Source organism: Pholis gunnellus, assembly GCF_910591455.1.
Source record: "Pholis gunnellus genome assembly, chromosome: 17".
Lineage (NCBI taxonomy): Eukaryota > Metazoa > Chordata > Actinopteri > Perciformes > Pholidae > Pholis > Pholis gunnellus.
The window spans coordinates 14,907,655-14,924,894 of NC_136544.1; the positions used below are offsets into that span (position 1 = coordinate 14,907,655).

The 17,240-nt window shown below is 40.8% G+C and overlaps 1 protein-coding gene across 1 annotated transcript in view; it reads right to left on the bottom strand.

Moving 5' to 3' along the window:
- cacna1ia (calcium voltage-gated channel subunit alpha1 Ia) overlaps window positions 1–17,240 on the bottom strand; it is a gene marked incomplete at its 5' end in the record, with an annotated part of 102,931 nt that overhangs the window by 54,270 nt on the left and 31,421 nt on the right. Inside the window, 3 exons of the mRNA XM_079177189.1 lie at window positions 3,182–3,279; window positions 9,931–10,064; window positions 15,294–15,417. Of these exons, the coding sequence (XP_079033315.1) occupies window positions 3,182–3,279; window positions 9,931–10,064; window positions 15,294–15,417 (356 nt within the window). The remainder of the gene's footprint in view (window positions 1–3,181; window positions 3,280–9,930; window positions 10,065–15,293; window positions 15,418–17,240) is intronic.

A 17,240-nucleotide genomic window follows, 5' to 3' on the forward strand; every position in this document is an offset into this window, starting at 1 on the left:
GGGTGAAGAGAGGGAGAGACGGATGGAGGGGGAGAGAGGGAGAACAAGAATGAGACACTGCCCGAGGGTGTGCCGAAAAAGAGGGAGTGCCAAAATAAGAAATAACGCAGGAAAGAACAAAAGAGAAAGAGAAAAGGCTACATGAAAAGAAAACACAAACATTAAAAGGGAGGAAAGCAAACAAAAGTAAGCAAAGAGAAAAGAAACAGTATGGTATCACACAAATCAATCTTTTTTTCTTTGCCTTCTTTTTCTCTCATTCTCTTGCTCCTTCACTACCTGCCTCCATCTCTCACCTCGACGAGTGGCTACACCAGTTTGCCAGCTCCTGCTGTTTTCAGTTAAAGATGGATGCCACCCCTTCCATCCCAATGGAAACATATTTACAGTTATTTACTAAACCAGGAAAATTCTCTTCTTTTTCTAACACTCGTTTCTATAGTGTTGAGTGTTTTCCACTCCATTCTGGCTAACACTCCCTCTAACTCGCAACATTGTCACCAAAAAAATAGAGAGAGAGAGAGAGAGAGAGAGAGAGAGAGAGAGAGAGAGAGAGAGAGAGAGAGAGAGAGAGAGAGAGAGAGAGAGAGAGAGTGCAGGGCTATTATCTGTCATTTTGTTGGAGGGTTACAAATTGAGGTGTGTGAGGGGTCAGGATGTGCTCATCCTCCCTGTGTATCTGTGGGCAAAGTAACGATCCGACAACACAAGGAACAAATAGCTTTAGCCCCATGCTTCCTAACCCCTAATGGGGTCACTGATAGGGGACGGAATCAGGCTACCACACACTCGTGCAGCTTTTCAGCTTACTGATCATCAGCTGCTGTGGCTTTCTTAAATATTGGGCTGAGTAGGTTCCTTGTCAATGGCTCCAACACTTCGGAGCGTGTGCAAAATTGAAATCAATTCCAGCTCTGAAGACAAGCAGCTTTTTCAGGTAATCACACAGAGTATAAAGAATCTCCCATGATTGGACACTGTAAAAACTGTGTAAAAAACACTGTAATTTTGAATGTGTCTCAAAGGTCTGTATTTGAGGCGAGACACCCCAGGTGAAAAGGGTAGAAAGATTAACTAATAGATATCACCAAGAAACTTCCCCAGTTGATTACTTTTTTTTCCATTACAAGCTGATGAAATGTCATGTTTAAATATTCAAATGAGGCATTAACTTGTGCTATTTTGCACAAATTTCCTGAACAGAAGTATGCATATTGACTAAAGCCAAGTACAAATATATTGTTTCATTTTGCTGCCATGTTAGAATCAGAGGGTTTCACAGAGGGAATTTGGGATATCTCTTTGCATCACTCAATAGTTCAGAAAATACTGTCAACAGCCAGAAGAAAATAAGTGTTTTCAGGAATAAAAAGTTCTATAAATCAGTCTATGAGTGATGTATGAACAAACCCATCTGTAAAAACCTTCAGAATATAGTTAGATGTGAATGAAGGTTTGGTGCATGTAAGTGCTACTGAAGTGTGAGACCATGTATAAAAGTCCATACAGACACTACAGCTGAATATGTTAAACATCTTTAACTAATAGAGATCACCATGCAACTTTCCAAGTTGATTACTGACATTGAGACGATCTTTTTATTTAATGTTTAAATATGCAAATGAGGCATTATCTATTGTTGACTATTCGTAAAATTGAGGAGAAATCTATTACGTAAATAGACAAAACAGTGAAATAAACATTGAAGCGTGTTTTTTGGATGTTTTCTTTCCTCTAGTCTGAAAGAAGACATGTTAAAGCAAAATAGCCCAAAATCTCAAAATTGACCAATGCATGAAAAACTATTCCTTTGCCTGTTTTGCCTTGAAAACATGAGAGAAAGATCTTCAGAGGGAGGCGTTGAAAAGCAGCAGAGAAGCAAAACTCATGATATATAGTGTGAGCTGAAAGGGTAGAATAATTGGCTGAAAAACTTCAGATGTTGGGTTGTACAAATAACACAAAGAGCCTGGCGGACAAAAGTGTTCTAACAGTCCACACCTGCAGTTTGACAGTCCTGTGAAGCAAGAGAGCATTTCACAAGCAGACTCACACATATCATCATCATGGTCATCTTTCTCCCTCACATGTAAAACCTTTTGATCAAAGTCACGAGAAAGGCTTCTTTTTCCAACAGCATCTGTCCCCAAGGCCCCAACTGAATTAGGCAAGAAGGGAGTCAGTCTCTCTCAATGACTTGAATATATTGAGGAAAAGTTTCTAAGTTTCTATGCCTTGTTAAGAAAAGTGTTATTATTAGTCGTTCACGTCAGTGTTTCTCAAATAAGGGGACTAGAAGCCCTAAACTTACTTTGGAGTACTGCAATGGGGCAAGTGAAATTTAAAAATGTTTTATTTCAAAAGAATATCAGTCATGCATCATTCCTTTTAAATATATTAATAAACAAATGTAAATGTAGGTTCAATATACCACATTTTATATTCAATGTCCATATTCTTTTGTTAATTGACGGGAAATGTCAACAGCAGTTTTCTTTCCTACAAAAAATGTTTTGCGCTGGTTGAGGGATACTTCAAAAGGGGGAACATTGTTGAAAAAAGTTTGAAAACCACATCTACCGAAAAAAAAAAAAAAAGACGCATACAATTACAGATAACATAACATAAAATGTATTTAAAACAAATAGCATTTCTGACTACTTGTCTGAAACTTGCTGCTAAAGTGATCAGACCAGTCTGAACCCTACTGTAGCTTCGGCAGGCTAATTGGTGCTTACAACGATTAAGAGACGCCTGTTAGGGCAGCAGGACAAAGAAATCAATAGGAGTTAAAAAGTTTGTCCGAGAACTGAGTTTTAGATGAGAGGAACAGGGTTATGGTCACGGACTGATCAGTGGAGCAGCATTAATGGATGGTTTGTAAATCTGATAAAGCTGTGACTCAGGGCCTGAGCGGGCTGTGTGATTTAGCATGAGATGAATGTTTAATAATCCCCGTGGGGAACAGGTGGCATGCGGCTGTACAAAAAAAGCCAGAGATGTAATACTGAATATATACATGAATTTTCATGCAGATGCATTTGTGCTTAATGTGGACTGACAGACACACAGAAGCACAAAGAGAAACTACACACACAAGTACAGAAAATACACATGAATGAACACTTTTGAGCAAACAAATACACACAGACAAAAAAAAAATAAAATAAAATGTTCTCACTTGGCACTCTGTTGATTGCTTTGAGGGGCCGAAGGACCCGCACCGTCCGAATTGCCGACAGGTTGATGTTCTGCAGGTCCAGCGAGTACTCTACCATCCTGGAGAAACAGGCAGAGAGAAAAAGAAAAACATCATTTAACGTTTCTGCAGACTGGGTGAGCTACTGGTTCACAATATCACCCCCCCAAAAAAAAAGATCATGGCACCAGCTGGACTGGCAACCTCTGCTCAAGATACACCAATGGTCATTCTTTGATCTAATCTCACCCGTTCCCTCCCAGAGCTGTGTGAGCTTCAACAGTTTGGGGGATGCACTGTAAAGAGCGTTGCAACACTCAAGAGAAAGTGGTGAGGGGGTGATGTGACAAAGCATCAAAAGGGGAGAATCACATAATATGGAGGTGAAAAAGAGAGAGCGGGGAAAAAAGGGATTCATTCTATTCTAAGTGTAGCCTGCAGGATGTTGTGGCTCAGTCAGAGCCTGGCATCTGTTAGCAAGTCATTTCCACAGCATGGCTAAGCTGTTTGTGCCCCAAAACCACTTTCACAGGAGAATGGTCATGGTTTGTCATGTGTGGAAGCAGAGAGTGTATGTTTATATGTCGCACACTTATGTTACACGATGGTTATCATAAACACAGAGATAGTTCAAGTGAGCAAATAAGTTCCACCGTACAGCATATTTTAAATGAGAGCGAAAATGCCAGATTGCATGTGAGCAAATGGTGTACATTGTGTAATAGTTTTTAAGTGTGTCTGTGTGCAGAATTGATGTGCCCAGGGCTACAACACAGTTGGTATAGGGCACGATACCAACAGCAGCAGCACCATCACAAGCTAGAAACACCTGAAGCACAACCACTGGCTCCGACAAAACAAGCCATGGCTCACTGTCTCTCACATAGACATGCTTATGAAGCATTTCATTTACAATAATGTGATGCTTTATTAATCCCCACGGAGGAGTTGTCTCGATTTGTCCTTCACCACGGTGCAGAGTGCACCAGCAGAGTAACACAGCAGCTCACACTTTTTGTAACGAGGGGTTTGAGCTGCTGCACCATTGTTGTTCTAAGAACTAATCATTTATACATATACAAGTGAAATGTCAAATAAACCTGCCGAGGCACGTAAAGGAGCTGGACCACACTTTTATTTCTTCCTGTAAAACGAATGCCTGATTTATACTCAAGCAGCTGCAGCGGATTGAGTGTAGCATGGAATTTGTTTTTGGACCTGTGGTTTTTAAATCCTTTGTCAGGCCGTCTTTGATGTATGTGATAGGCTTGATTCAATAGTTTCATATAAGTTTGGCCCAACACAACTCCATGACTGGAAAAAAATACAGAAGAGTTGGATGAAGAGGAGCGGCAGCAGCTCCTGTGCCTGTAATTAATGAAGGTGGTTGTGGTCGTTGCCGTTGTTGTAACGGATGCGAGGTACCCATCTCCCACCTCTGATGTCCATTCAAATGTCTGTGGCATCCAACGGCGGATGGTACATAGTCACATTTTTCAGGAGGTGTGCGGTGTGTCTCTGCAGCTCTCTGCAAACCACCTCTGCGGCTCTGCGCAAGCTTTTCCGCAGAATTATAACTATATGCAAGGAGCCACACACTTGAAATAATACATCTTTACGAGGATATAGCAGCATATCGTAGACCAATTTTCTTTACCCGGTTTGGTCGAAAGTACAGAAATGCCACACAGCAGCTTGATGAAAATGTCACAGTACAGAGAAGAGCACAGTGGTTATTTTTATCACAACCTGCCTTCAACATTTTAGTATCTGTGGTAGCTCTAATAATTTGATGTGGGCTGCTGAGAGACTAAACAGAAGGCTAAAATGTCAAAAGGGGAGTTTTAAAACAATTAAAGCATACACATGCTCCCTTTAGTGAGCTCAAGGGCATTCAATTGGATTTAAAACAATGTTGCTTGATTAGATTACAGGGTGAGAAATAAGCTATTAGATAGACGGCACCCACAAAAGCATAAACAATTGCATGGGGGTTTTGTTGGTGACCCAATTGTATCTGGGAGACAAGTGAAAGAGAGAGCAGAAGATCACAGATGTGCCTGTGTGTGTGCAGGCACACTGTGTGCATGCATGTGTTTGTACGTGTGTGCGCTCCATAGAAGTGCCTCTTCCTGTACTGTACACATCAATCAGGCCGCTGTGTTTGGGAGGGTAATTAGTGGACTGCCGCAAGCATCCTTTTTATGATTGTTCTCTATTTTTCACATTCCTTTTTTGCCTGTGATGCCTTCATCTCATTCATGCTTTTATGTGACTAGTGTGTGTGTGTGTGTCTGTGTTTAAATCGATATGAAATGCAGAGCTTCAGGGGAAACCTAGGTTAGACCTTGTGAGAAGAGTTCAAAGGCACATTTAACATGAGAGACAAGGAAAATAACAAAAGAATGTAAAATTGGTAGTGACTTAACTGTCAAATTAACAACATCCCTTCATCAAAGTTACCATCGAAGTTGAAGTTCCGTCTCAAGAGAGTATTTTTCACGCATGATTTACATGAAAAGATTTTTTTCTTTTGACAACTAAAAGAAATATTCAGAAATGTGAGGACGTCCGAGGAAAGTAGTGAAAATTGTGAGCCAGCTGCAGTGCCGTGATGTTTGTTCCTGTTTAATTATGTATTACAGCCAAGCTACTGAAGACGAGAAGGGCAAGTCGTCAAGTCGTTGTTTCTTTGCATATATCTGAAAATTGGCACCAGGTGTCCAACAGGTTGAGTCCACGGACAGCTCCTTGATATGCTTGAACAATACAAACTCAGTTTATTTCTATGGCACAGAAAATCTCTATGATCTGGTACATTTTTTCAACCTACATTAGAATTAATATGGAAGGCCAGGCTGACATACTTCATCCCCCTGTGACAGCAAAGAGACATGCTACCATATTTCTGTTACTGCAGACAGGCAGGCTGGGAAAAAATAAGTTTCAGTGCAGTGGATTATGCAAAAATAAAATATACAGTATATAAAATAAAACAGACTGTGTGTGTCAGGGTTACGGAGTAAATGTACAAAACCCCCTTTAAAGCCTTTCATGGCGAAAGCCTGATCTGCATGGGGTCTGAAGGGGAGATGACAAGGGAAGATGTTCATCCAAGCATGTGAAAAAGGAAAGAAAAAGAGAGGGAAGGAGCAGGAGGGTTAGAAAGCGAGGTGGTGCCTGTGGGTAACAGACATGGAGCTCATGGCAGACTGTCGGCTGTGATTTGGCCTGGCAAGTTTGGCAGTGCCCTCTGCAATTACCCTCGACGCTAATCTAATGGATGCTGCCAAAAGGAAAACGAAGACGAGGAGGCGTTCACACAAATGCATATACAAGCACAGGCACGCACATACACAGATTAAACAAACTCAAAAGGCATAAACTCACAGACTGTAATCTCTGTGTGTAATTCCTAGCCGCAAACACACACACACACACCTACACACACAAACACACAAACAATGAGCAGCCACTGGGGATGAAGTGATTCGGCTCAAATGAAGATGAATGTCCCTCCACCTACCCTGGTAAGTCTGTTGCTCTACCTTTTTTTGTGTGCTATTATACCAGCCACTCTCCCTATCCATCTCTCTCTCTTTCTCTCACACACACACACACACACACACACACACACACACACACACACACACACACACACGATTGCTCTATCGCCCGTGTCTGAGCCTCTCATTTCACTTCGTTCAGAGCAGGTGTTTGAGCAGGTGTGTTTGCTTTTGTTTTGTGCACATGCATCCATCTAGTGGGTGTGTGTGTGTATGTGTGTGTGTGTGTGTCCCGCAGTAACAGCCTGTGTGAAGGACACTTTGTAAGAGCGAGCCAAACTTATGCAATAACTTACACAATATATGATGATGGAATTGAATGTTCTTGTGGGCAGGTGTTATGGATCTTTCAGCAGTGGGTGTCTCTTGAAATCTTGCTTTTGAATTCTCAGTTTCCGTCTTTTCCTTCCTTCTTCCTGTCTGCCTTGTACCATTTTTATTTCCAAAGTAAACACATGTGCTAGTCCAAAACAACATGTGTAACATCTATTACCAAGTATGAAACAATATTCTGGTTGTAAAAATGTTGTGGAAAGATTCTAAAATGTATAGCATGTTTTCATCTTTACCCTATAGTGACTACAATATGTATCATAATGGCAGCATGCCCAGTCTTCTGTTATACTGGAGTGTGTGTGGCACTGTACCAGAGGTTTCTGCCTAATGGTGTCATTCTCAGAGGACAGCTCAAACATGCCCTGTCTACTGTCACTTTATTGCATGTACAACGACTCTTTAGGTAAACTATCTTTGACTGCACACTGGCATGAAGACCACATCAATTCATCACCTGGATTTATGAAACCGCTTCCAATGTAGCAAAATACAAAGCTGCATTTGAGTAAATTATTTATTGTGCAAAAGTATCATTTTGGTAAGATTCCAAAATATTTTAACATGGTTTCAAGTACTATTATTATTTGATAGACAACTGCATGAACAACGCACTCTTGCAATTGTACTGTCTGAACTTTACTGACGTCCAAATAAGCGGATAAACTAGGAACATTGCTTTGTTCACATCTGTAGTTTGGTTCCCTCTGCTTTCTCCTTCTGGTCAATTTAGTGTTGACACTGAACAAACCAGGAATTTGAAGTCACAAGGACTGACAGGCCTCTCATTCATTAGATAGACTGGGTGACCTGTCATCCTGTATCATCAGCGCTACACAGACTCACAAAAAGAAAATGTAAAAATGTCTGGAGTGAGGGAAAATATTGCGGAACTTAAAAGAACTTGATGGCTACATTAATTTCTCTTCTCTCTGATTTTAATAAAGAGCTTAGAAAACCCATGTACAAATACTTAGAAGCAGTAGTCGAGGCTGGACTGGAGTAAAAGCGACGGTCTGTTACAATCATAGCAGGGAGACAAGTCCTGGGGCCAACAAGTCTTCCAATTAAGCGACAGATAAGTTGTTTGTTATTGCCCTCCAGAATGACACATGAAGTGTGTTCTGATATTACTCCATGCCTGACAGGACGACATTGTGTCTCAGTGCTGATCAAAACTATTACAATTCATTGTTTCAAAATAAAATCAGTTTCTACTCTTACAATGCTATAGTTAAAGGGAAAAATTCACAGATTTTCAACCTCATCTCCATCTATCTAAGTGAGGGATACAGTATATAACACGGCTGCAGTTCTTGCCGAGATCATCTGTGTCTCTGGGGCACATCTTCAAAATCGTATGTTCTTTCTGTGTCCATACAGTGACAGTGATGTCAATGGGGGCAAGGAAGAACTACAGAGTGCTACTTTAGCTTCGGCAGCTGACGGGCTCATTGCCGCTCAAAAAATTCCTTGATCTCTTTGCTTTGGTTGCAAACTACCTACGTTTTTCAACAGCAAAAATGTAATTCCAAAATATGTGGATGCAGAGGATTTTATGGACAGTGTACATTTTACATTTTGTTTTGGCTGACTCAGATATTCAGCCATTAGGCTGCCCGAGGCTGCAGCTGCAGCGGGGTGGATATGGTGACTCTCCACAATCTGAGCTGTCAAGAGCAAACACCAACTGGTGGGGCCTTTGCTCAAATTGTTCTCCGATGCTTACAGAAACTGAATCTTTCTGCAGCAATGAACGTCAGCGTGGTCAGTCGTTGCTGGATGCCGTCGCAGACGAAACGGACAGAGAACAGGCCGTGTATGCATTAAAACACATGACAGAGGTGTGCTGGTACCCGTCTTCAGGATCCTGAGGATAAACTGGAAAAGACAACCAAGACCAGCAAGGCGATTTTCGCATTGTCATTTGTGAATTTAATGGTCTTTCTCCGAAGAAGGAGTGAGAGCCACCAAAGAGCTGCTGCACATCTTACTCTGTGAATTAAGGATTTATTTAGACCAAACTAGAGTTGCTGATTGAACAGTGACAAGACTAAACAAGAAGTGATTGGTGAGTTTAATTGGTTTCTGTCCAGTTTGAATGGACAGTGTTTTGCAATGCTTTAACAAGACATTTATGCCTGTCTAAGTTCAGTATAAGAGAGAAACTTCAATTCAGGTGTGCGGTTGTATTTTTCTGTTTAGGTGTAAGAATATTTCCTTCATTGACATTCTGTGTGTTTATTTTGTTTTGTTTATCAAACTGAAAATGCTAAGAGAGCTTGTGTATGGTAACAAACATGCACTCCTGGTACATGTAGGCACAACTGAGATCAGCTATCTCGATCAATATAGCACACACTGAGGAATTTATTTCTTCAGTGGGCTACATTTACCATCAGCACTGATTAGACATTCACATAAAAAGGTGGCAAATTTTCCTATTAAGTGTTTTTTGTGGCTCTATAACTGCCACTTTACTTCCTCCTTTGTTCAGGATAAACAACATTCCATAAGGCTCCTAGAACACTTTGTCACTTTAAAAATAAACATAGACAGATTGTTGTGGTCCATATCTTCATGCAACAACTTTCTCACCTACCCACATGAAATAGGAAGCTGCACTTAATTTCTAAGCAAACACTGAAAAGGGTGTGAGGGCAGCAACAGTCATCATACACAAGTTCTTTACTTGCTAATCACTATGAACACTATATCATTCAACTCATCAACTTGTATTGACTGCTACAGACCTTTTTCCATATCAATGTCCCCTACACAACATGACAGACACATTTGAACAGAAGTAGAGTTCATGATATGGTTGCTTACCCAGACATGACGATGAAGAAGTCCAGCCTGTTCCAGGTGTCTCCCAGGTAACAGCGACGGCCAAAGATCCCAAGAGCCACCATCTTTATCACCATCTCCAATGCGAAGAAGATGTAGATGAATGCATCAAAGGCCTACAAGGAGACAACAGGAGATAAAGATGGAGGAAAGTTAGAAAAAGATGCATCCCATTACATTTAGCCTGAAACACATTCTAGGCTCAAGCTGTTGTCAAAGCTCCCTCTTTGTCTTTTTTTTTCCTCGTGAATGAGGAGCACTTGTCATTTCTGCTTTCTCCTTTTTAAAAGCACTCCATAGTGGTTAACAGCAGACCTGCTGCTGGAAAAGAAGAAATATCTGGCTCGATGGAATCCCACAAAATAAAAGACTGAGAAACCAAATGGCACATGCGCACACTTCTCAAGCCTCAAGCCATTGTTTGGGCCGAGCCCTATCTATTCAAATACCTCAAAACAATCCATGACCTTCTATTTTTCACATTTCCACGGCATTATGACACTTTTTAAGTGTGGCCAGTTCACACTCCACAGCAGACTCATCCCAAAGCTCACAGGACCTGTCAAATTAGCTCTTTTCCATCCAACTGCCCTTTTAAAGATCACAAACTATCATCTAATAGCACACCAACAGAAAATGTGATGTCCAAGACTGATGTGCTCTTAATTTGTTTACGTGTGCTCTCTAGTAGTGACTATATAGAATTACTGGTGTCTATTGCTTGAGCCAAGGATACTGTTAACATGGTGTTTGGAATGGCTTAAAGGAGCTAAATGTGTGTATGTGTGCACACTAAAGTAATACCGCACAAAACATATGGTGCCCAATGTGAACCAACCCACGCTGCAAGACAGGAATCACTAGAGAAGAAAGAAGTGAAGAGGAAAAAGAAAGTGATGGAGATCCAGGTCAAGACAACAAAGATGAAGACTGAAGAGGAGAGATTAATGAGAGAGAGACTGATGAGCTTATCTTTGCCATGTCCTGCTTGCATTATTATGTTCAGATCACTAGCTAAAGCTCCTATTGTATTTTCGGAACAAAACTCTTCCCCAGTGCTTTGCCCTAGGCTGTGTGACTGTGTTGGCTGCCTTTTTACATATTCCCACTACATATAACTCAAGCTGCTACCTCTTGACACAGAGACTTCTAAGGTCTGGAAATACAAATTAAAAAAAGCAATGCAGCTGCATGGCTGTTTGTTCACAAGTCATTGTTCCTGATTTGGATTTTAGATGATAACAAGGCTTTGTGTTTGTTCTCAACCTGTACTTCATCCCCAAACTGCACACAGAAGCACACACAAACACTCCCACGCTCTTTGAAATGGGATCATATTTTTGCTACTGCTTGCTTTGCTGACCATGAAATAAAATTTCAGTTTGACCCAAATTGCAAGAATGTTCACCCAGTTAAATTTCTCCTCAAACATCTGCAGATAGACTCAGGGCAACAACAAATTATAAAAGAAACATAGCAACAATCAAATGTAATCTTTAGCTGACAAGTTGAAGCAACCCAGGTTATAATTAAAGAAATACAAAGATGAATATAAAAACGGCCTTAAAAGCTTGAAACAGATTTTAAAAGATCACAAGAAATTTCCAGCTAAATATTGCTCTAGTCTGCTACAGTACAGTTAGTACATATGCCCTGGGAAAAGAGTTTGTGCACTCAACAAACCAGATGGCAACAACCAATACACATGCTGCAATGGAAAAACAATTTTCCACAAGAACTTAAAGGTTATTACTTTTTCCGGGTTTCAGGCAGAAGTTAAATGACAAACTAGAGACTCAACCAGAACCCACAGCAGGCTAGGAAAGCACTGATATGTGGTACATTTGGACAACTAGGAGTAATAAGCTTCAACTGAAGAAAATCTTTTTTTTTAATTTGCAATGATGAAAAATTGCAAGAGGGTGTTTGCAGCTATAGACTGCATTGAAAGAGACAAACGGTGTGTGAAATGTTGTGGATTTATTCACGTTGCAGCACTGGCAGTAGCAGGAGACGTTGCTTTCTCCAAGTCAGAAATAGCAAGAGTCAAGAGACGGGCTACTATGAACAGCATCCTTGTGGACTTTGTCTGCACCATTTGATATATATATATATATGGATACAGATATCTAGTTGGCACAAAGTGTGCGCCCATGACGGTGTTTGAACTTAAACATGCATGTGTGTGCTCAAGAATGTAAATGCATAACTCTGTGCCTTTTTTGCACTTGTGCAAGCATGGCTTTGTATATGGGCAATTGGCATGCCCTGTAATGCATTGTAAAGACGAGCTGTGTGTTCCATCCCTGTTTATTCACCCACACACACACACACGCACACAGACAGACTCGGCACACAGAGCTGGCAGAATGCAATGGGAAAGACTGGAAGATCCAGTCTCACATGCTGTTTAAATGATGTTTTGATAAATAATGCAGCCTGCACGCTTCGCATGTAATCCGACGTTGGCTGCACCAGTCGGATCCCTGTCGTGTTCTGCACCGAGTGAAAGGGGAATGAATTCATCATAGTTATTTGTCACAACCGCCAGATTCCTCTTCAGTCAGCCTATCAGGTTTTATTGCCAACATGATTTGTAAAGAGGTTGAGGCTGTCCTGTGATGGGCTCTTTTATGATTTGAAACAGGAGCTGGTGTGGGAGCTACTTCACATGCTGTCATTGTGCTTGGCGGGAGGAAAGGACGTGGTAACTAGGTCATCAGGATTAAAATAATACACGTGTGTGGAATGAGTAAATGATGAGAGTAATGTGTATCATTCAAAAGCCACCATGCAGACATTGTATATTTCACACTCACTGACAAACAGGTGAGTGAAAGTAAGACCTCTCTGTGTGGTTTCTGATCATCTGGAGCTCCATTAAAAAGGTCGATCAGGCGCTGATTTGAGGGTATAATGAGTCCTGTCCCATTTAAATCCAATCAATCAAATTTAAGGTGGAAAGACAACTTTCCGTTTGTGTGTGCATGACCATGCAAACACAGACATAATTTAGGCTAGAGAAGGCTGAAGAGGACCCCCGCCTCCTTACAGCAGGTACAATTTCATCCTCGACTTCTGGCTGTGAACTTGTCGGACGGATAGTCTCATAGAACAGAGACTATCTGCCTCTAAAACGTCTTAGTGCTCCTTTAAGCAGTGGGGGGGGAAAAGTACCAATGTTTTTGCTTTTCAAGAAATAAATTCCAAGTTACTCAAGATAATCAACAACCTTTGTTTTTTCATGAAGACAATCTTATTTTGACAACTTACTTTTCATAGCAGTTATTATCAGATCAAACTTAATTATCAATCACAGCCCGTTTCTGGCTAATTAAAGGAATAGTTGGGCTTTTTTGGGAATATGAAGCTACAGCCAGCAGCCAGTTAGCTTAGCTTAGTACAAAGACTAGAAACACGGGGAAACAGTAAGCCTGGCTCTGTCTTGAGGCTACAAAATCTGTCTACCAGCACTACTTAAGCTCACTAATTAACACATCTCATCTCATTTGTTTAATGCGTACAAAAACAACCTGTCGTATTGAAGTCTCGTTGTCACTTTGATTGCAAGGAAACCAGTGGAGACATGTTTACCATACAGACATGAGAGAGGTATTGATAATCTATACAACTCTCGGAAAGAAAGTGAAAAGGTGTATTTCTCCAAATGTCAAACAATTCTCTTCGGTTTAATTGTATTTTTAGGTATTGACCAAGGTGTACCGCACCCAAGAGCCTTCGCTGAGACTTTGAACCCCTGAAGTCCATCGCTCTGTCTTGTTAGGAGTCCCCAATTTAACCCAGTGCACAATTATGTGAACAGAGCCTGGGGTAGTGCATACATTGTTTGTGGCTGTTACTTTGTCTCTTTCCTCCAGGAGGTGAGGTGGCCAAAAAAGCATGTGAGGGCCCCGCTAACAATCTAAGCCCTGTCAGCAAAATCCCTCCCGTTACCATTAGCAACAACCAGAACAGGACCCCTCACACTACCTGGGGAGACAATATGCTTGTTAGAAAGACAAAGCACAGAGGAAAGGGGAGAGAGAGTGAGTGTGTAGGATGGGGGGGAGGATTGGGAACATAGGGAGGAGTGAAAATGGCATTGGATGGAGCGGTAGGAGGAGGAGGAGAGATGGTGAAGCAGGAAGATGTGTCGCACAGTTTTAAAACTGCAGCGGACGCTTATTTGAAATCTCAGCACAATGAAGAGAAAATCCGATGAGATAAATAAACCTATTACAGTCGGGTCTGGGGGGCTTTATTTGATATTATAATCCACTCTAATGTGCTGTAGGCAAGTGAGATATTGGCAGTGCAATAAGTCAACAGAACAACAGCACATAGGACTCGCCAACAGCACACACCTCACATGCAGGTTACTGGAAAAAAGATTTTCAATGTCAATGGACATTAGAACCATCAACTAAAAGCATGCGAGGCAAAATAAGGTCGTCCTTGTCACATCTGAAATTGCCTGCACAAATTAACTCCAATGAAAAGTAATTACAACCCCCGAGGAACTCACCGAGTCCTCGGCCAGGTGACAAATTACAGTAGTAACACACAACCCACACCGGACCTACTGCACGGCTTACAAGCAGAAACAAAAGGAAAATATTTGTAATTTGGCAAAGAAATACAATAATGTGCTCCAACATGAGTGTAAATAATAAGAACAGTGCTCAACCTGTTATTAACTCGGTTACAGGATCAATCAAGTCCACAAGCGATGACAAGGCAAGCACACGAAAACATTGATCTACAAATATTGGCTTCATGGCAATCATCTTGAGGAAGTGCACTGTTTAGTCCCTTTAAGTGAAAACCTTGATAATCTAGAGAATAACCACGTTAAAACTCATCTCATGGGTAATGTCTGGGGGCAGCTGTGGTATAGGAACAACAAAATGGTAACAATCAAATGCCTCATCAAGACAAAGTGATTTACAACAATCTGCAGAAGAAGAATCGAACCCTATGAGTGAAACTTTATCGGCTGTGGCATTTGTGGCCATCCACAACCACAATTCCAACTGTTGGTACTTGTCTCTACAAGTATATTCTCATCACAAAGTGACAAAATCACATGCGGCTCAACAAGACTATATTAAAACAAACTCTATTCCCAATTCCCTGTTCAGACAGCAGGAGAAAATATTAAGCTTTCAGGAGGGAAATATAAAACATCACAGCTTGAGAAACAAGGACAAGAGGAGTCGTGGGCTGCTCTGAGTTTATGTTTATGTTAATTGATCGTTTTGTTCCATCTCTTCATCAGTGCGCTGACATGTTATTCTTACACACACACACAGGCTCAAACACAAACACACAGAGGTCTACCTTACCTGCAGTATCTGGCAGCGGTCCGAGGTGCAGTCGATGTTCTCACAGGGCTGGTACATGCCCAGTGTCACACAGTTGAGCAGGATCACCATGATGCTAATCCTCTCGAACCACGTATCAACAGGGCTGAGGTTAAGGAGCATAGCAGCTGAGGAGAAATGCACACACTGTATATATTTCAAACTGGGCTGGATGGATGAATAGATGGGCCGTCTGTCTCAAATCAAACGCTATCTATTTGGTTTTTGTTCCAGCAAAAATATGTAATTATAGTTGCTGTTTGAAGTTAGTCCCCTAACCCTAAAGGTTTGAGAATCATTCTTTTGAATTGAGTTAAATTTAGATCCTGCCTTAATTAAATACGTTATGTTTGAATAAGTCTCTTCCTCACCTGACTCCTGGGTTGGTCTCTTTTCTTTCTTTCTTCATATCTTTACTTTTTTCACGTTTTACTTCTATAACGCTACATCCTGCATTTCTCCTGCACATCTGTCTCCCCTCTCTTCATCCCTTCAATCACTCTCTGGATATATGAGAAGCGTGTTTCAAATGTCTGGCAGATGCCAAACATAAAATAAGCATGCTTACTCATATCTGGCTATTTATTTTGTGGTCTGTTATTTGACACTTATCCTCTAAACTCGGACACACTCCTCTGTCCCATGAAAGCGGCTTCATGCCTGCTGGCTTCAGCGCGTTTGTTTTAACTCCCACATAGACAGAGTGGGTGGTGGGTTGTCTCCGTGTTAACAGGATGCCGTGGTCCTGACATGAGGATAATTTCCCAGCAGAGAACAAAGTAACTTCAAAGGTGAGTTAACGGCTCCAATACAGATAGAGGTGCAGATAAAATGGTCTTTTAGATAGTTAAATTGTACATTTGAAGATTGTTTTTTCACTCTAAGGACAGTTTCATCTCATTGGGTTTTGTTTTGAATAACACAGTTGGGAAATAATGCTGCATATTACCACAAATGAAAAAAGAAAAATGTATATATATATATATATATATATATATGCCTGGAAAAAAAACAGTGTTCCATCATAACATAGAATGATCAAGTATTGAAACAGACAGATTCACATCACAAATATCAGGACTTGCAAAACTGACTCATCCACAGCATGTAAGCAACACACCATGCGAGCTAAGAGGTCACGCAGCCGCCACGCTGCCAGTGAGCAATTCTTCAATGAAAATAAAGATTAAAAGTATTTTCCTAGCCAACATATTTTTGCTACATGACTGTATGAGTCAGGAAAAAGAAAAGAAACATGGCAAAAATTCTATTACAGCCACAAGACACCTTTTTGTGATATTTACATAAATAAGTGATGTAATGTACAGCAGCATGGGGCCGGATTTCTCTGAATGTCATTAAGAATTTCACAAATGTGTCAATAAAAAATTAATTTTTTTTACTTAAGCTGTTGTTTTCCAATATGTTTGACTTACAAACCTGGCAACTTGCTACTCACCGTCACTTTCTTCTCATCTTACTGGACCACCCTGTCACTCTGCAGAGTGCTTACACCTGCACAATACCTACTGATGCACAGACAGGACTACATGTACAGTACAGGCCTTCTTTAAGAGTTCATACAAGGTGATTATTGTGTCATTTTAATGCTTTGCAGGGATGAATGAAACTGAAAAGGCGACTTCACATACTTAATTTATACAGTATTATGCATATGATAGTGGGGAGTATGAGTGCGTGTTTTAATCACTGTCTAGCAGTGTAAAAGTCTTTTACAGCTTTTCACTTCTTTCATATCTTAAACTGTCAGCTTATGTTCTTTTAGTTCTATACTCTATCCTCTTATTTTATGTCTTTTTTTGTATTCACACAATGAGCTTGAAGTCTTTTGTTCTTATGAACTTTGCACTTACAGAACTTGTGCTCCCTGGTAGTGGGATGTGGGAAATGTGTCTGTAATTTGTCATT